A 15,982-nucleotide genomic window follows, 5' to 3' on the forward strand; every position below is an offset into this window, starting at 1 on the left:
AGCAATTATCCTACAAAGGCACCATGCGCGCTCCCTTGCTGCGCACGGCTTTCACAGCCAGATCATTTACCGTGAAACCACACTTCTTTACCACCTCCCGGCCCTTTTCCGGATCACAATCGAAGACCATGTTTACCACGCAACTATCTGAGGCCCAGGTGACAGCCCTGAGAGTCAACAAGGATCGTCTAGCGAAAGACTTGCACCATTCTTGTCAATGGGGCTACGGGATCCGGTGGGGAGAGTAAGTTACCCTATCATCATAATCCATATATCCTAAGCATGAAGCCGGTCTAACCACGGCCATAGCGGGCCAACGGACACTGGCATGCAGCGTCTAGCCCTATCTAAAGAAGACAAGAGTGCTCGTGATTGGTTTATTCAGACTATGAAAGACCTCAAATGTGATATCACGGTCGACGAGATGGGGAATATCTTTGCAGTTCGTCCTGGCCGCAGAAAGGACGTGCCTGCTACCTTCATTGGTAGCCATCTTGACACACAGCCTACCGGGGGGAGGTACGATGGGATCCTAGGTGTTTTGTCTGGAGTGGAGGCGCTCAAAACCATGGATGAAATGGGCCTGGAGACGGAGGGTGGAGTCGGAGTCGTGAACTGGACCAAGTATGATACCTAGCCTTTTCTCCTCACTTCAGCCATAAAGTTAAAGACTAATCTTTATCATAGCGAGGAGGGTGCCCGGTTTCCAATGAGTATGGTCTCATCAGGTGTATGGGCCGAATGCATTCCACTCTCTCAAGCGCACGATCTCAAGGAGGTGCCGACGGTAGCATCGCTGCCAACAGCAGGGTCCGCGCCGGAGACAATGAAGACTGCCCTGCAGAAGATTGACTATCTGGGAAGCACCAAATGTTCATACAAGCAGATGCCGATAGCTGCCCATTTCGAGCTGCATATCGAGCAAGGCCCCCACTTGGTTTCTGCTGGCCAGCGTGTCGGCGTCGTGACAGCCGTGCAGGCATACCGGTGGTTCCGAGTTAATGTGATCGGCCGGGACACACACACGGGGACAACGGCCTTTGAGCACCGAGCGGACGCCCTGTACGCTTTCTCGAAGATGATGGTGCGCGCGCGCGAGGTCGCTGCCGCTAAAGGGTGTCTGGCTAGTGTCGGGATTGTTGAAGCTAAGCCTGGCAGTGTCAACACCGTCCCGGGGCTGGTCAGTTTTAGTCTCGATGTCCGCGGGCCAGAGACGGAGCTGGTCGCCGAGGTTGAGAAGGAGCTGCGTGCGGAATTTGATGCCATTGCTGCCGCCGAGGGCGCCGGGATTGGCAAGCCCTGTCGCGTCGAGTGGACACTGGACTTTGACTCGCCCGCTGTCAAGTTCCACCCGGACTGCATTGACTGTGTGCAGCAGTCGGCTCTTGCAGTTGTCGCGGATGCGAACACTGCAGACCCCAAGTCCCTGGTGCGGCCCATAATGAGTGGCGCCGGTCATGATAGTGTCTTCACGTCCAAGCGTGTCCCGACCAGTATGATCTTTGTCCCGTGCAAGGACGGACTGAGCCATCATCCGGAGGAGTTCTGCTCGGCAGACGATTGTGCGACTGGAGCCTCGGTCATTTTGCAGGCTGTAGTTCGGTATGATCGGAAGAGGTTTGCGTAGTTAGTGTAGAGTTCACCTTGAGATCTCCAGGCCAGGAGTGGAGTCTATCAAGTGAAACCATGTACATATCGAGATAGAGAATTGCACCGAGTCATGAAATTGCCATTGAAACTAGCTACATCATAAAACCAGTGGCATCATATCTAAATTTTGTTTCTTTTCCCGTATCCTTCCCAGAAACAAAAGGATCTGTCCCAGTGAGTCCATTTCAAATCCCTTTATACGAGGACCCTACTCCGGACCGCACCTCAAAAGAAAATCCCCAGGACGACCGAGCACAGGATGACAGGACACCAAGGTCACTACCCTTAGGAGGGGGGGAGCGCCACGGCCACGGCCGAAGCCACCACGGAAAGAGGGAGCGAACTCGCCGGGGGCACCGCCCTCCTTACCACCCTCCTCGCGGCGGCGGTAGCCACCCTCACGGCCACCCTCACGGGGAGCACGGGGACGACGCTCACGCTCATCACTGCCGCCCATCATGCCGCGCGGGGGAGCGTGCGAGCGCTGCTGCTTGATGTGGGTGGCGGGGACAACCTCAGCGGGGAGGTGCAGCCACTCGCGGAGGTAGTCGAGACCCTCGGGAGTCAGGGTGTAGTAGTAGTACTGCCACGAGAACTGGGTCTTGACGAAACCGCGCGAGTTCAGGGACTGAAGAGCCTTGATGACCTATTCGCAAGGCAATTAGTACATTGGAGGTTATGTGTTGGGTTGCTGTCAGGACGCACATAAAGGTTCTTGGTGTCGATGTCACCGTGCTTGGGAAGGTTGAAGTCCTTCTTGGCCACGAGCACACCCTCACGGAAGAGGTACTCGTGGATCTTCTTGCGGTCGGCCTTGGGGATAAGCCTGGCGATGGGTTAGTTGATGGTTCCTGAGGAGCACAAGAGTCACATACATTGTCGCGAGTTCCTGGCGCAATTCGTGGAATCGCTTTGACAACAGAAAAGGATGGGGGATTGAAGAGACGAGCAAAGTGGAGCAGGACAAAAGTGCGTCGTGCGATTCGGTGACAGTCAGGGCTGTTGCCCTAATCGCGCGCTAGACTGATTTGGGCACTGGTCATGTGATGCGCTGAGTCATGGCCGATGGTCGGTTAACTACTGATGGACTGACTTCCTCCAGTTATCCCAACACCCCAGAATCTCCATCCGCTACAGCTTGGCTCAACTGTCTGTCACGATGGCACCCGTCAATATCCTCCTCTCGTCCTTCCCCGGACTGTCGCTTCCGTCGACTCTTTCCTTTTCTCTGCCCTCGACATCGACCGTCTCCGACCTGACAGAACGAGTCGCCTCATACCTCCCATCCGCATCTCTACTGCACTCTCTCACCCTTACTACGACCAACAACAAAGTGCTCATCCCATCATCTCAAAGTCTCCAGTCCTTCCTATCTATCCACAATGGCGACTCGACAACTACCCCCTCACTCCTCCCGCTCCGACTCACTGTCCCCCTGCGCGGCGGCAAAGGTGGATTCGGGTCGCAACTGCGCGCAGCCGGTGGTCGCATGTCCAGCAAACGCAAGCGCAACCAAGGTGACGCCAACAGCTCCAGCCGCAACCTCGACGGCCGACGCCTCCGCACCGTCAATGAGGCCAAAGCGCTTGCGGAGTACCTCGCCGTCAAGCCCGAGATGGATAAAAAGGAGAAAGAGGAACGCCGGCGCAGATGGCAGGCTGTGGTGGAGATGGCGGAGAAGCGTCAGGACGAGCTAAAGAATGGCGGTGGCAAGCATAAGATTGATGAGCAGTGGATGGATGATAAAGAGGAAATGAATGAGAAGGCCCGGGAGGCGGTAATGCTGGCTATGAAGGATGGTGCCTGGACAGATAGTCTGCGGGATGCGATTCTAGGCGGGTCGAGCACCAGTGCTAGTGAGGGCAGCGAGCGAGCGACCTCATCCAGTTCCGAGGAGGATGAGGATGAGGATGAGGATGGCGACGACACTGCAGCCAATCACGCGGGCCCATCTGCGCCCGCTCCAAAGACAGCCCCGAGGAAGTTCATTGGGTTCGATGATGACGATGAGTTTATGAGTGACTCCGAAGACGAGGACGAGATCGATGCATCTGCCGACAAGGGCAAGGGCAAGGCGCGCGCTTGAGCTTTAGCAACAAAATTACGGTTACGATCTACGACGGCGTTTCTATTTGGCAGGAGAGGGTTTGAGCGTGGTTTACTGTGAACTAACTATCCATATTAACTATTTTGTCGCGGTCAGATCATATCACGCAACAACAATATTGCCCGTGGCGTCAGCCGTAGATAAGATATCCAGTCGGCTTTTTTTGCCCTCTTAACGATGCGGCCAAGGGAGGGTCGGGAGGGCCGGGGTTTCCAGAATAGTTGGCGCATGATAAGCTCTCGCGTGCCATCCCCCACCTCATACATAGTTTGGAAGGCGGGAAAAGGCAAGGGGCAAATTATGGCCCGGGGGGGCCGAGTGCTTTAATGCCGCCTATAACCGAGTCCCTGATTCGTGGTGGCTCTGAGGAGAAACGTCAGCTAGGTTTCACGCATGTGCCCTTATCTCCCCCGGAAAGCACGCAATACACGGGAAAATCAAAAGTCTCTCGAAGCCGCGCAGGATCAGCTCTCATCATAAAGAAGGAACACCAAGATAGAGAGCTTATAGCTAGAAGTGTTGGCGTTTCCACTGATATCTGAACCAAAGGATCCGTCGTGATAGCAGCAGACAGGGGAATAGATAGCCCGAGCCTTCCCCCAACGAGCCCTCGGCTTCACGGGCCTCGTATCTAAAGTCATGGACCGATAAAGAACCAATCCTGGGGCTAGTGATCAAACCAAGCTGGGAAAGCGCGCCCCGGTCTCGTCGTGATTGGTGCTGGTATCTACATTATACTTTGACAGAAGCCTTATCTGCTGTCTGATCGCATATACAGGGGCCGCTAGGTCGAGCCCAGTCCCGGCTACGTTGGAATGGGTAAGAGTAGAGGGTGAGAGTAGAGGATGCCCGGTCGTATGGTCAGCCATGGCATGATACCTGGGCAATCCCTGTTGAAATTTGTGGCGGTTATATAGTGTCAATATCTCCCGAAAGAACAGGGGCCGATCTCTCATCCCCTTGTGTACCCATCTCCTGTCGCACCCGGTATTCACCAGGGAAAACATGACGGTTTCTGAGAAAGACGTTGACAAGAAGGCGGAGCTGGCGGTCGAGCCGGCCTCAGAAGGCAGTGTGCCGCCTCACGATGACTTGGAGCAGGGTGCCATCAACCCCCTGAAGCGGAATCTCCAGGGTCGCCACATGCAAATGATTGCCATCGGTGTGTACCTCGTACCAATCCGGATGTGCAAGGCAAGACTGACAACCCCTCCAAAAAATAGGCGGTGCCATTGGCGCTGGTCTGTTTGTCGGCACTGGTAATGCTCTGCAAGAGGGAGGACCGGGTTCCCTGGTATGTTGACCAGACTAATGGACAGACTCAGGAAAAGACTGACCGAAACTTCCAGCTCCTCTGCTATCTTATTGTCGGCGCTATGCTCTTGTTGACCATCCATGCGCTTGGAGAGTTGGCTGTTCTCTACCCAGAGAATGGAGCCTTCTTCAGTTACTGTGTCCGGTTCATTAATCCAGCATGGTCAGTCTTGCGTCGAATTGGAAAACAAAAAGGCCGGCGCTAATATCATTACGAACAGGGGATTCGCCGTCGGCTGGGATTATGCTATCAGCTGGTTGGTCATTTTGCCCTTTGAGCTCACAGCGGCTGGTATTACCATAAGGTTCTGGCGACAGGATCTGAATGTTGGGATCTGGATCGCAGTATTCTTGGTGGTTCTGAGCGCCATCCAAATCTTCGGTGTCCGAGGATATGGTGAAGGTAGGAGAAACCCTCCTTATCCCGGCGGGTCACTGCTGACAAAATTCTAGTTGAATTCGCCCTCGGAATGATCAAGGTCACTGCACTGATTGGGTTCATCATATTGGGGATCGTGATCGACTGTGGTGGTGCACCAGTGGGTGGATACATTGGAGCTCACTATTGGCACGTCCCCGGTGCTTTCACGGACTTCAAGGGGTTCTGCTCGGTCTTCGTGACGGCTGCCTTTGCTTTCAGCGGGACCGAACTGAGTGGTCTGGCCGCGGCAGAGGCTGCAAACCCTGCCAAGTCTCTCCCGAAAGCGACGAAGCAAGTCTTCTGGCGTATCATGCTCTTCTACGTTCTGGGAACATTCATTGTCGGTCTGATCGTGCCGTACAATGCTAATTATCTTCTTGGATCATCGGGCGCCAACACCAAGGCTTCGCCATTCGTTGTCTCCATCCAGAACGCCGGTATTAAGGGTCTGCCATCTGTCATGAACGCAGTTATCACTCTTTCTGTGATCAGCGTGGCCAACTCTGCGACATATGGATCTAGCCGGACCATCCAGGCCATGGCTCAGAGAGGTATGGCCCCCAAATTCTTTGCCAAAGTCGACAAAGCTGGTCGGCCTGTCTGGTGCCTTGCACTGCAGATTGCCTTCGGATTCCTGGCCTTCATCAATGAGGCGTCTAACACAGGTGGCATTATTTTCGACTGGCTGCTGGCGCTCTCCGGTATCTCCGACTTCTTCGTCTGGGGAAGCATCTGCTTCGCTCACATTCGCTTCCGCAAGGCCTGGGCGCACAACGGGCGCGATGTCAAAGAGCTCGCCTTTTCTGCCCCGTTCGGTGTCATTGGTAGCTGGATCGGCCTCTCGCTCAATGTGCTGTGTCTGATCGCCGAATTCTATGTGTCGGTTGCAACCATGAGCGCGGAGTCATTCTTTGAGAACTACCTTGCCATGCCTTTGATCATTCTCCTCTTCGTGGGCTGGCTGATCTATACCCGGATCAACAAGGATCCCAGACTCGAACGTGGCGGCTGGTTTATAAAGGTGCAGGACATTGATGTCTTCAGCAATATTCGAGACAGTGCTTTGGACGTTGACCTGCCCCCGAAGGTCGAATATCCGACCTGGGGTGCATGGTTAAAAGCGGCGCCTATGAGACTTTTCCACTCTATATTCTGATCGGGAGAGCAAACTGTATTGAGAGCATATAGTGGTAGTAGGTGTTCGTCAAGGGTGTTCAATAGTAAATGCAGAATGTATATTCAATGCAATGTGTCGTGGTTGTTGTGAAGTATTGTCGGCGAAAGTGTAGTTCGGCTACGGTAGCCCACGCAGACCAGTTACGCTATCGATAAACAACTTTCTTATCGCGCGAAAAAACGGAGCTTCTTCTTGCATTGTCCGACATGTCCTGCTCCCGGGCTGCCATAAGAAGGGCCCTTCGATGTGATGTTTGGCGATCAAGCCCAAGGATCTTGCGACCGTCGTCAGCATTCCCATTAAATGCCGCGCCACTGAGAGTTCGAAATGGAAACTCTCCACACTTCTTTCACAGATCGCATCACAACTTTACGACCCCTTTCCGGCAAGAACAGATCCCCGAAGAACAAATCCGTGCAACAGAGGTCTTGCCTGTCTGCTGTCCTGGATGCGGCGCCTTCTCCCAGACTGTTTGGCCGGATGAACCGGGATACTACAATGCGAGCAGAAAGCAGATGCGGAAGTTGTTAGCAGCTCAAAATCGTTCCCTCGACGGTCAGGATGCAGACGTCCCAGCAGAATATATTTCACCAGAAGCCGAGACTGGCGGGGAGCAAGCAATCCCCGCTCCTATTCACGGTAGGACGTCGTTGTTTATTCTCAGTCTTGATTCGACGCTAATCAAAAACAAAGATGAGATCTTAGTGAACGAAACCGATATTCGGAAGGAGACAAATACGTTAAAACGCACTTCCCACATCTGTGACCGGTGCCATGACCTTAAGCATCACAACAAGGCAGTCACTACGCCCAAGCCATCGATCATGGCTATTCGAGAGTTCCTGGATGAGTCGCCACATAAGCATAACCGCATCTACCACGTTCTTGATGCCGCCGACTTTCCCATGTCACTCGTGCCCCGGATCCACCGGGCACTGGCGGCCCAGGAACAGCGTGGTCTGAACCGACGGGCATCGACCGAAAAGTACATTCGCGGCAGAAAACTCCCAACGATCTCATTTATCATTACGCGTTCGGATCTTTTGGCTGCCAAAAAAGAGCAAGTGGACTCTAAGATGCAGTATGTTCGCTCAGTGCTTCGCTCGGCTCTGGGCCGGGCAGCAAAGGACGTGCGTTTGGGTAACGTGCATATGATTAGCGCGCACCGAGGCTGGTGGACTAAAGAGGTCAAGGAGGAAATCCGCGAGCATGGCGGGGGAGTCTGGGTGGTTGGCAAGGCCAATGTTGGGAAGAGCAGCTTTATTGAAGCTTGTTTCCCGAAGGATTCGAAGAGTCTTGAGAATATGGATGAATGGAAGGAGCATCGCGGAGAGGAGGCGGTCTCCAATCAACTCGACTCCGATAGTCTGTTGCCTCCTGTCCCGGCCGAAGATCAATATCCTGTCCTTCCAGTCGTGTCTTCCTTGCCTGGGACCACCGTCTCTCCCATTCGCATTCCGTTTGGTCGAGGTAGAGGGGAAATGATCGATTTGCCTGGCCTGGAGCGTGGTGAATTGGAAGACCACGTCCGTGACGAACATAAGCGCGACTTGATCATGTCGAAACGCATCAAGCCCGAGCGTCGTACAATCAAGCCCGGCCAATCTCTTCTCTTAGGTGGTGGTCTTGTGCGCCTCACCACGGTTAATCCAGAAGATACCATGTTGGCAGCTTGTTTCGTGCCCATTGAGTCGCACATCACCAAGACGGATAAAGCAATTGAGATGCAGGCCGAGCAGCGCGCCTATCCGGGGACAGTGCTCATGAAAGAAGGCACCGGATCTTCGATACATTCGGCTGGAGTCTTTGATCTGGAGTGGGATATCACAAATTCAAATCTACCCACCACGCTCGCAAAAGCCGTGAAAGACAGAGGTGTCACCCCAGGACGCTTGCCGTACCGCGTGATGTCGGCCGATATCCTCATTGAGGGATGCGGCTGGATTGAAGTCAGCGTGCAGATTCGTGCAAAGCCCAACTCAGAGAATGACTTCCAGCCTTTTCCCCAGGTGGAGGTATTCAGTCCCAATGGGCAGAACATTGGAATTCGGCCACCTATGGAATGTTGGGACTTCATTGCCGAAAAGCACAAGGCAGATAAGCGCAAGAGGCCGCGACTTGTTCGTCGACCTAGCGGGACTCGTTAGACGTCACCCTTCGATTTCCTCTGTATTTAAACCCCCAGATGTACATTATATTTGTAGCATAGCGACTGGCGTTGCCCTGAGCAATATTATATCACAACTCCTGCTTTGTATTTTGCTATACTCGTGCCCTAATACTTGCTTCCTTTATTCTCTGGTGGGTTGTTGAGTGTCTCAATTCTATTTGTGAAGATATGGCAAGTGCTCCATATAAACCACCAAGGCTGCATTAAGCTCGCTCGGCTGACATTTACACAGGCTTACCATAGAAGATAAGATAAACCGAAGTTCAAAGACTATTTACATTGAATTTGAAGCTATTCACAAGTGCATACCGGAAAATCTCGCTTCCGGTGCTATAGGCCATATGGATTTAGGAATTGTACTGGACAGTGACGCTGTTTCCAGAAATAGACGAAGAGGTGAGAACGGTGCTGTTCTGCTGGATATCCATAACAGAAGCACCTGAAGGTCCAACCGTGGAGCCACCATCAGAGGCCTGAGCGTTCGTGAAGGTCACAGTTCCGAAGTCCGCAAATGGAACCATGCCGCCGCCGGACTCGAAATCTTCGACGATCCACTCCGCGTTATATTCACACAGGTCGCCCTGGACGCCAGAAAAGCTGTGAGACACAGTCTGGCCGTTCGAGGTATTCTCGATGGTGGCGTTGCCTGTCGACGTGGAAAAGGCATCCACAGTCACTCGGATCGTGTCTCCAGATGAGATACTGATACCACTGAAGTCATATGCAGCATCTGGGTACCACTCGTACCATGCGTCATAGGTCACAGAGCCGCCTTGAACACAAAAGTCCACACCGGTTTGCAGAATAGCGGTGGAGCAAGTGTCTCCATCAATACCAACCCAGGCAGAGGCGCAGTATTGGGTGCTGGAGTCACCGCCAGCTGGGGCCTGAGGAGTCGGGACCTGAAATTCAGCAGAGACTGCGGTGTAGCCGGTTCCAACGAGGACAGCTCCCGCCCAGTTGGAATCATACTGCTCCTGGGTGATATCCTTGTGGCTGTTGCTCGGGTGAAGCAACTGGCGGGTACCAGGCTTATAAGGCGGGTGACTCTGGTGACGCGCCTTGCCATTGTGAAGACGGCGAGCTTGCTCGCGCGCCTGGCGAGAAGCCGTCAGAGGCGCTGCAACAGCGGAGGTCGCAAGCAAAGCGGCACCAAGAATAGAATACTTCATGATATAGTAATGTTCCTTTGGAAGCCTTTGTTTGAAAAAGACCAGATTGGTTTGAAAAAGAAGAGAATTGGGATAATCGAGGATGAGAACCGAAAGGCAGTAGAGAAACTAGCACTCTTATATAGTATTTCTATACATAAACAATGAGACGAAGCTTCTCCTAAATCGAGTACATGTGCATGCTGCCATGCCTAGATTTCATATACAAACCAGCCTCGATGTAACATAAGGGGTAGCATTGAGAGTGTATAAGTTCGCTAGGCGTGCAATTTGTTACCGTTAGTTGATGTACATTACTACGGCCGGCGGAGGCCGATCGGTGCATTTCGAATTCGTTGACTGGAAAGATGGAAAGATCGATGAAACATGCCCCGCATGCGCATGCTTATCTTTAGGAAACAAGCTGTGGGGAGGGCCTATCAAGATATTTTGATCGACATCTGAGTGCCGTTCACAACCGGCGCTTTACTCAATCCCAAGAATACTCCGGAAGGCCTCGTGTGTCCGACGGCCCACGTCGGGTCCCTTAAAGTTGATCAACAAGTATACACCGCCAACGAGAGTGCTAGGAACATGGATGCAACCACTGAAAGTTTTGATGAACCGGATGTCCGGTTTTTCCCCCCAAAAGAGGTTAGATTTGCATGTTGCTGCCTGAAATAATGTCTTAGCTGTCACTGGACTTTCCTGATGGAGTATGTAGCGACAGGTACGATCGCGTTGAATAACAAAGGTCTATGTGGGCTGCACTGGAAATAGCTTCGAGGGAATTCTGAACCAAAAGACCGTCGAGCTTTGAACATGAGTGGTTTTTTCACGGATATATTCCACTGTAACTGGTAGAATGTCATTGCGATCAGGAAGTGTCGAGGGCCCAGTACTAAAATGGAAAGGAAAGCCGTCCACTACTGCATCTGACCCGCCCCTCCCGATCTCACTTTACCCAACGAGGGAAGAGCAGGCAAGGCTAAGCTCCAGGGTGTGGTTCCTGCAGCGTTGCCATGTACTGATGATCTTCAGGCCCCTACCAATGATATAGTCGCTCTATCCGAAGTATCCACATGTAGGGTCGATCCTACATGCATTTTGTTCATAGATCCCTAATCCTGAAACACAGATCTGCGCAATTCGGAGGCTACCCTATATCGTTTCGCCAAGCCCAGACCACCATTACAGTAAGTCGATGGACGAAAGTCACATCCTATACATGAAGACCTTGTAAGTATACGGCGACGAATGATGACTTCGGGACATTCGACACAAAGTGGCTAACTGTGGTTCGGTTTTCATTGTTTCTTTTCTTCTTTATCTGTTTGGAAAGCGAAACTTTATCTTCCGGGCTCCGTCGGGGATAAGACGATAGAACGCAGTAGAAAATATTAAATTCATAGAGATCATACAGGATTCGTTTCACAAAAGAGACGTGTAATTGACAGCTGGATGGACTTTCATGCCGCCTTTCCCGCGACCATTGCGGGACCAGGAGAGGAAACATCAACGATGTAGAAGTCTATTAAACCAAAGGGGCCATCTTCTCTAGAAATTCTAGATCGTTGTCTTCCATAGCTAGAAAATATGTGGACGAGTAAAAACCTTGAATGTCATTTTCAGAGCATAAGCGATCGAAATTGGGGGTCAAACGACTACTATGGCCATCAAGAATTAGTAGTCCAAATCTACCCTTGTAAGACTAGTATTCACAGGGATCATTTGCCCTTTTAGCCATCGAAGCCCTATTTCTGATTTCGATTCTCCAATCGTCGTCAGGTAGGTCATCATACCAGGCTTGACAACGTAGTTAGTGGCATACAATGATTAAAATAGGAACCCGAGATGGGTGCAGTGAGCCCAGAAAAAAAAGTACATCTAATGGTAGCGAGCTTCCAGCTTAGTTGTAGTGACCGGTAATCCGCTTCTTCCGTGGTTGAACTTCGGAGGTGAGTGGTTATCTGGGCAAACCTAAACCAACCTTTAATCATCAAACTCTCAATGCGTTGTATTTACGTCATACTCTATATGGTGAATACGCTCTTCTTTAACGAACGATTCTGTCTCTTAATGAAGCATTCAGCAAATTGCGAAAATTTTTCCAGGATGTGAGAGCGATACTTGCTCAGTACGGTGTAGCGTTAACCCATGGAAGTCACTCCATGGCCCATTTGCGGTCCTCCAATCTTTCACCTTGACTTACACCCATTGACACAAGCCAATCTATGACATGGTCGGATCCGCTGTTAGTCAGATCGCATTGATGGAGATAAATACCATCTCTGTAGAACTTGCAGCGGTCCGCACTGTTCCGATCAAAGCACATCGAAACAAACATACCAGTTCCTATATTGCCTTCATCTTATCATGATGAATCTTCTGGCGACACTGAAACTTCTCCCTATTGTGGTTACATGGCTCGTGGTGTACAGCCATCCGGACGCTCCTAGCTCCTCCGTTGAATGGAATATCCTGCAACGAGACTCATGGACCGTGAAGTCTTCATCGCTTTACAGAAAAGCACTCCCCAACGCTCCCGATGGGTACACACCGCAGGGTAAAGCTTGTCCTGTAGATAGACCATCCATCCGCAATGGGTCGACATTGTCAACGAACGAAACGGCATGGTTGAAACAGCGACGAAACGCTACCGTGGATGCGATGATCGGCTATCTGGGCCGATTGGACTTCGGTTCACTAAACGCATCTTCTTATATCGAGAAGAATGCTAACAATGCATCTGCGCTACCCAATATTGGGATTGCAGCGTCTGGTGGTGGTTATCGAGCACTGATGAACGGCGGCGGTGCTCTACAAGCATTTGACTCTCGTACTCCTAACTCGAGTCTTCAGGGCCATCTGGGAGGAATCCTGCAGTCGGCAACATATCTCTCCGGGTTGAGTGGAGGCAGTTGGCTGGTCGGGTCCGTCTATCTCAACAATTTCACGGATATCACGTCCCTGCGAGACAGCGAGACGGTGTGGCAGTTTCAGGATTCCATTTTCGTCGGTCCAACCCAGAGTACTCATTTTTCTTTCAAGTCTTTCGAGTACTACTCGCAATTGCAGGATGCAGTGAGCGGGAAGTCGGACGCTGGGTACAATGTTTCTATCACGGATTACTGGTAAGAATGAACCATCTGCTTCTACGACACTGGTGCTGATCTGCCCACAAAGGGGTCGCGCGCTCGCCTACCAACTCATCAACGATACCGAAGGTGGTGTCAGCTATACCTGGTCCTCCATTGCCCAAAGTATGGATTTCCAGAGCGGAAGCATGCCCATGCCTATCGCCGTCGCGGATGGCAGAGCTCCTGGGCAGATCCTTATCCCAGACAACGCGACCGTGTTTGAATTCAACCCCTGGGAATTTGGGACGTTTAATCGTCCCTTGGAAGCCTTTGTGCCTTTAGAGTTTCTCGCGTCCAACTTCTCCGCCGGGGCGCTTCCCATAGGCCAACAGTGCGTCCGCGGGTTCGATAATGCCGGGTTCGTGATGGGGACATCATCGTCGCTATTTAACCAAGCGTTCCTGCAGATCAACAACACCGAGGCGTCTGATATAGTGAAAAATTCTATTGAAAAGATCCTGGGTTCGATAGGGGCGGCCAACAATGATATTGCTGTGTACGACCCGAACCCATTCTATTTGTACAGCAACCAGTCCGAGTACGCTAGCTCTACGTCTTTGACCTTAGTGGACGGTGGAGAAGACCTCCAGAACATCCCCCTGGAACCTCTGCTACAGCCGCAGCGCATACTGGACTTGGTCTTAGCGCTTGACTCGTCCGCTGATACGAGCACACAATGGCCCAACGGCACCTCCATGGTCGCCACGTACGAGCGCAGCCTGAGCCCGCTGGGCAAGAGCAGCGGCCTCGCTTTCCCGCCCATACCGGACCAGAACACCTTTATCAACTTGGGGTTGAATAGCCGTCCGACCTTCTTCGGCTGCAACAGCTCTAACGTCACCGGCGCTGCCCCGCTGGTTGTATACATCCCAAACGCGCCGTACATCTACCAGTCCAACGTATCCACATTCGACCTGCAATATAATACCACTGAGCGTGACGCCATCATTGAAAACGGCTATGATGTTGCCACGCTGGGAAACGCAACCATCGATTCCGACTGGCCGACGTGCCTGGGTTGTGCCATCTTGAGTCGGAGTCTTGAACGCACCAACACCGCTATCCCAGAGAGCTGCACTGCGTGTTTCCAACGATACTGCTGGAATGGCACGACGAACAGCACCAACCCGGGAACTTACGATCCTGCTTATAAGCTATCGCCGCTGACTATCTAGCAATGGTTCAAGTCGTATTGTTCATCCTCAGCTTGGCGTTATTCTTAACATTACCGTCTACTTCCATGATTCTCTTTTGAAAAGACACCAGCCTCAGATCTCAGTATCATATTAACAATTTCACCCGTGGTATCTAAATCTCGGCGTAATCTGAAAACGCGGCCAAGTATGTGCTTTTGATTTCGTGGCCCATTCTCCCAACACCTTCGAAAACGACATCTGGTTCCAAAGATACACTGAGAATCTCAACCCCATGACGCAGCTCCTCGATTAACCGTTCAGCATCAGAAGCTTCTGTAGCCGGCTCGGGCTTGTTGAGTAGATGATAACACGTTCCCAGGCGATCAGTCGCGAGACTTGAACGTACTTTGTGGACGAGCATGAGGAGAGCGTAAGAGCTTTGCATGGCGCAGCATGCAAAGTAAGGGATGGTGTGTGGATATCTGTAATCCCCTAAGCCTGTAAATATGTCTTTACTGCTCAGAGGATTTCTCTCAGAATTGTCTACACCGAAAGCGCTTGGATATACCAAGTCGCGGAAACCCTTCGCAACTACGAGGGAAGCCTTAAGACAAATATGAGAGGATTCTTGTTCGGTAAACGGGAAACTTGCATCAAACTTTGTTCCTCGAGATACCGAAGGAGTGGCTGTGTGATGCGAGAAGCCGTGGCTGTTGATCGAAGAGAGATCACAGTGTTTGTTTAAGAACAATGGGATATCCATGAAAGCTTTGGAACGATGTAGGCGAATTCGGGCACTGTAAAATAATCAGCAAGTGTAAAATTATGTGATTGAAGACATCTGTCTCACGTATAGATGAGAATCCTACTGATTCTCCACATATTCACGGCCACGAGAGCTTCATCCCCTTCGTCAAATCCGGTTCGAAGATAGCGATCTGATTCGGTCATCAAGGACACAACTTGGTTGTCCAGATTTCTAATTTCAGTGCTAATATCACGTGGAGGGACTACCTCAGTCACGCGCTCCGGCCATCGAACCATTTGGTTACACGCATAAAGGGTTTTCTGGACCCTTATAATGAAGCACCAGGGCTTATAAAAAGTCAGCCAAGGGGTGATCATTAATTTTGAAGATAATAGGATACCTCTAGATGCATGTCAAACTGAGGGAAGGGGGTCGTAATTCGTTGATCCTCTGCAGTAATCACCGGTGGCTGCGTTGATTGTCAGTAGGAAGTCTCCTGTAGCTCGGGTTAGGGACTGATCTTACTGCAAGATGAAGATTGGAAGACTGATACATCACAAACATCTAATAATTCAGTTAGCAGCAGGGCATACAACGTTCATATAAACTTACTGTCATCCACCAAGCGCGCCGTTGCGCTTCTGAATATTCTGTTGTAGTCAACCCAAGCTCATGAAGAGACATGTCCATGGCCGTAGTCACAGCCTGGTTGATTCGAGCCCTCATTCTGGAGACATTGCCACGCTGGCAGTACTCATAAATGGTGAGGACAACAAGAGCCAAGATTGAATCAAGATGGAAAGGCACTAGAGGATGCAAATGGCTTCTTTCTTGAGGTAGGGTAACTCCCAAACTTGACATATGCCCAATCCTGTCAATCTCATTTTCCGCACTTGCCAGCGCCGCCTGGGCAAACATATGTGCGTACGACCGTCTCAGCACAACGTTTGCTTCAGACATTGGGGACG

The 15,982-nt window shown here is 51.5% G+C and overlaps 8 protein-coding genes across 8 annotated transcripts; 5 read left to right on the forward strand and 3 right to left on the reverse strand.

Annotated features, from left to right (window-relative positions):
- Nucleotides 1-23: 23 nt before the first annotated feature.
- N7510_009256 (M20 family metallo-hydrolase) lies at nucleotides 24-1,627 on the forward strand (the record flags this gene model as incomplete). Its single annotated transcript, XM_056981181.1, has 3 exons — nucleotides 24-244; nucleotides 310-624; nucleotides 688-1,627. 3 exons carry the CDS (start codon nucleotides 24-26, stop codon nucleotides 1,625-1,627), a joined length of 1,476 nt encoding a protein of 491 aa, XP_056831390.1.
- Nucleotides 1,628-1,858: 231 nt separating this feature from the next.
- N7510_009257 (40S ribosomal eS10 domain-containing protein) lies at nucleotides 1,859-2,668 on the reverse strand (the record flags this gene model as incomplete). The annotated part of the gene is made up of 3 exons (XM_056981182.1): nucleotides 1,859-2,296; nucleotides 2,356-2,476; nucleotides 2,526-2,668. Coding segments are annotated over 3 exons (702 nt in total), but the record flags the coding sequence as incomplete, so codon positions are not given.
- A 141-nt stretch (nucleotides 2,669-2,809) lies between these two features.
- N7510_009258 (telomere maintenance SDE2 family protein) lies at nucleotides 2,810-3,736 on the forward strand (the record flags this gene model as incomplete). The annotated part of the gene is made up of 1 exon (XM_056981183.1): nucleotides 2,810-3,736. The coding sequence occupies one exon, from the start codon at nucleotides 2,810-2,812 to the stop codon at nucleotides 3,734-3,736; it is 927 nt and encodes a 308-aa protein (XP_056831392.1).
- Nucleotides 3,737-4,762: 1,026 nt separating this feature from the next.
- On the forward strand, nucleotides 4,763-6,648 carry N7510_009259 (amino-acid permease; the record flags this gene model as incomplete). Its single annotated transcript, XM_056981184.1, has 5 exons — nucleotides 4,763-4,919; nucleotides 4,981-5,051; nucleotides 5,107-5,211; nucleotides 5,240-5,474; nucleotides 5,525-6,648. 5 exons carry the CDS (start codon nucleotides 4,763-4,765, stop codon nucleotides 6,646-6,648), a joined length of 1,692 nt encoding a protein of 563 aa, XP_056831393.1.
- A 227-nt stretch (nucleotides 6,649-6,875) lies between these two features.
- Nucleotides 6,876-8,816, forward strand: N7510_009260 (uncharacterized protein; the record flags this gene model as incomplete). The annotated part of the gene is made up of 1 exon (XM_056981185.1): nucleotides 6,876-8,816. The coding sequence occupies one exon, from the start codon at nucleotides 6,876-6,878 to the stop codon at nucleotides 8,814-8,816; it is 1,941 nt and encodes a 646-aa protein (XP_056831394.1).
- Nucleotides 8,817-9,186: 370 nt separating this feature from the next.
- N7510_009261 (A4/G1 family peptidase) lies at nucleotides 9,187-10,011 on the reverse strand (the record flags this gene model as incomplete). Its single annotated transcript, XM_056981186.1, has 1 exon — nucleotides 9,187-10,011. The coding sequence occupies one exon, from the start codon at nucleotides 10,009-10,011 to the stop codon at nucleotides 9,187-9,189; it is 825 nt and encodes a 274-aa protein (XP_056831395.1).
- A 2,358-nt stretch (nucleotides 10,012-12,369) lies between these two features.
- On the forward strand, nucleotides 12,370-14,305 carry plb2 (lysophospholipase Plb2; the record flags this gene model as incomplete). The annotated part of the gene is made up of 2 exons (XM_056981187.1): nucleotides 12,370-13,124; nucleotides 13,177-14,305. 2 exons carry the CDS (start codon nucleotides 12,370-12,372, stop codon nucleotides 14,303-14,305), a joined length of 1,884 nt encoding a protein of 627 aa, XP_056831396.1.
- Nucleotides 14,306-15,390: 1,085 nt separating this feature from the next.
- Nucleotides 15,391-15,974, reverse strand: N7510_009263 (Tetratricopeptide-like helical; the record flags this gene model as incomplete). The annotated part of the gene is made up of 2 exons (XM_056981188.1): nucleotides 15,391-15,483; nucleotides 15,627-15,974. The coding sequence occupies 2 exons, from the start codon at nucleotides 15,972-15,974 to the stop codon at nucleotides 15,391-15,393; spliced, it is 441 nt and encodes a 146-aa protein (XP_056831397.1).
- Between the last annotated feature and the right edge of the window lie 8 nt (nucleotides 15,975-15,982).

Source organism: Penicillium lagena (assembly GCF_028827675.1).
Source record: "Penicillium lagena strain IBT 129212 chromosome Unknown utg000006l_segment0_segment0, whole genome shotgun sequence".
NCBI classification, from domain to species: domain Eukaryota; kingdom Fungi; phylum Ascomycota; class Eurotiomycetes; order Eurotiales; family Aspergillaceae; genus Penicillium; species Penicillium lagena.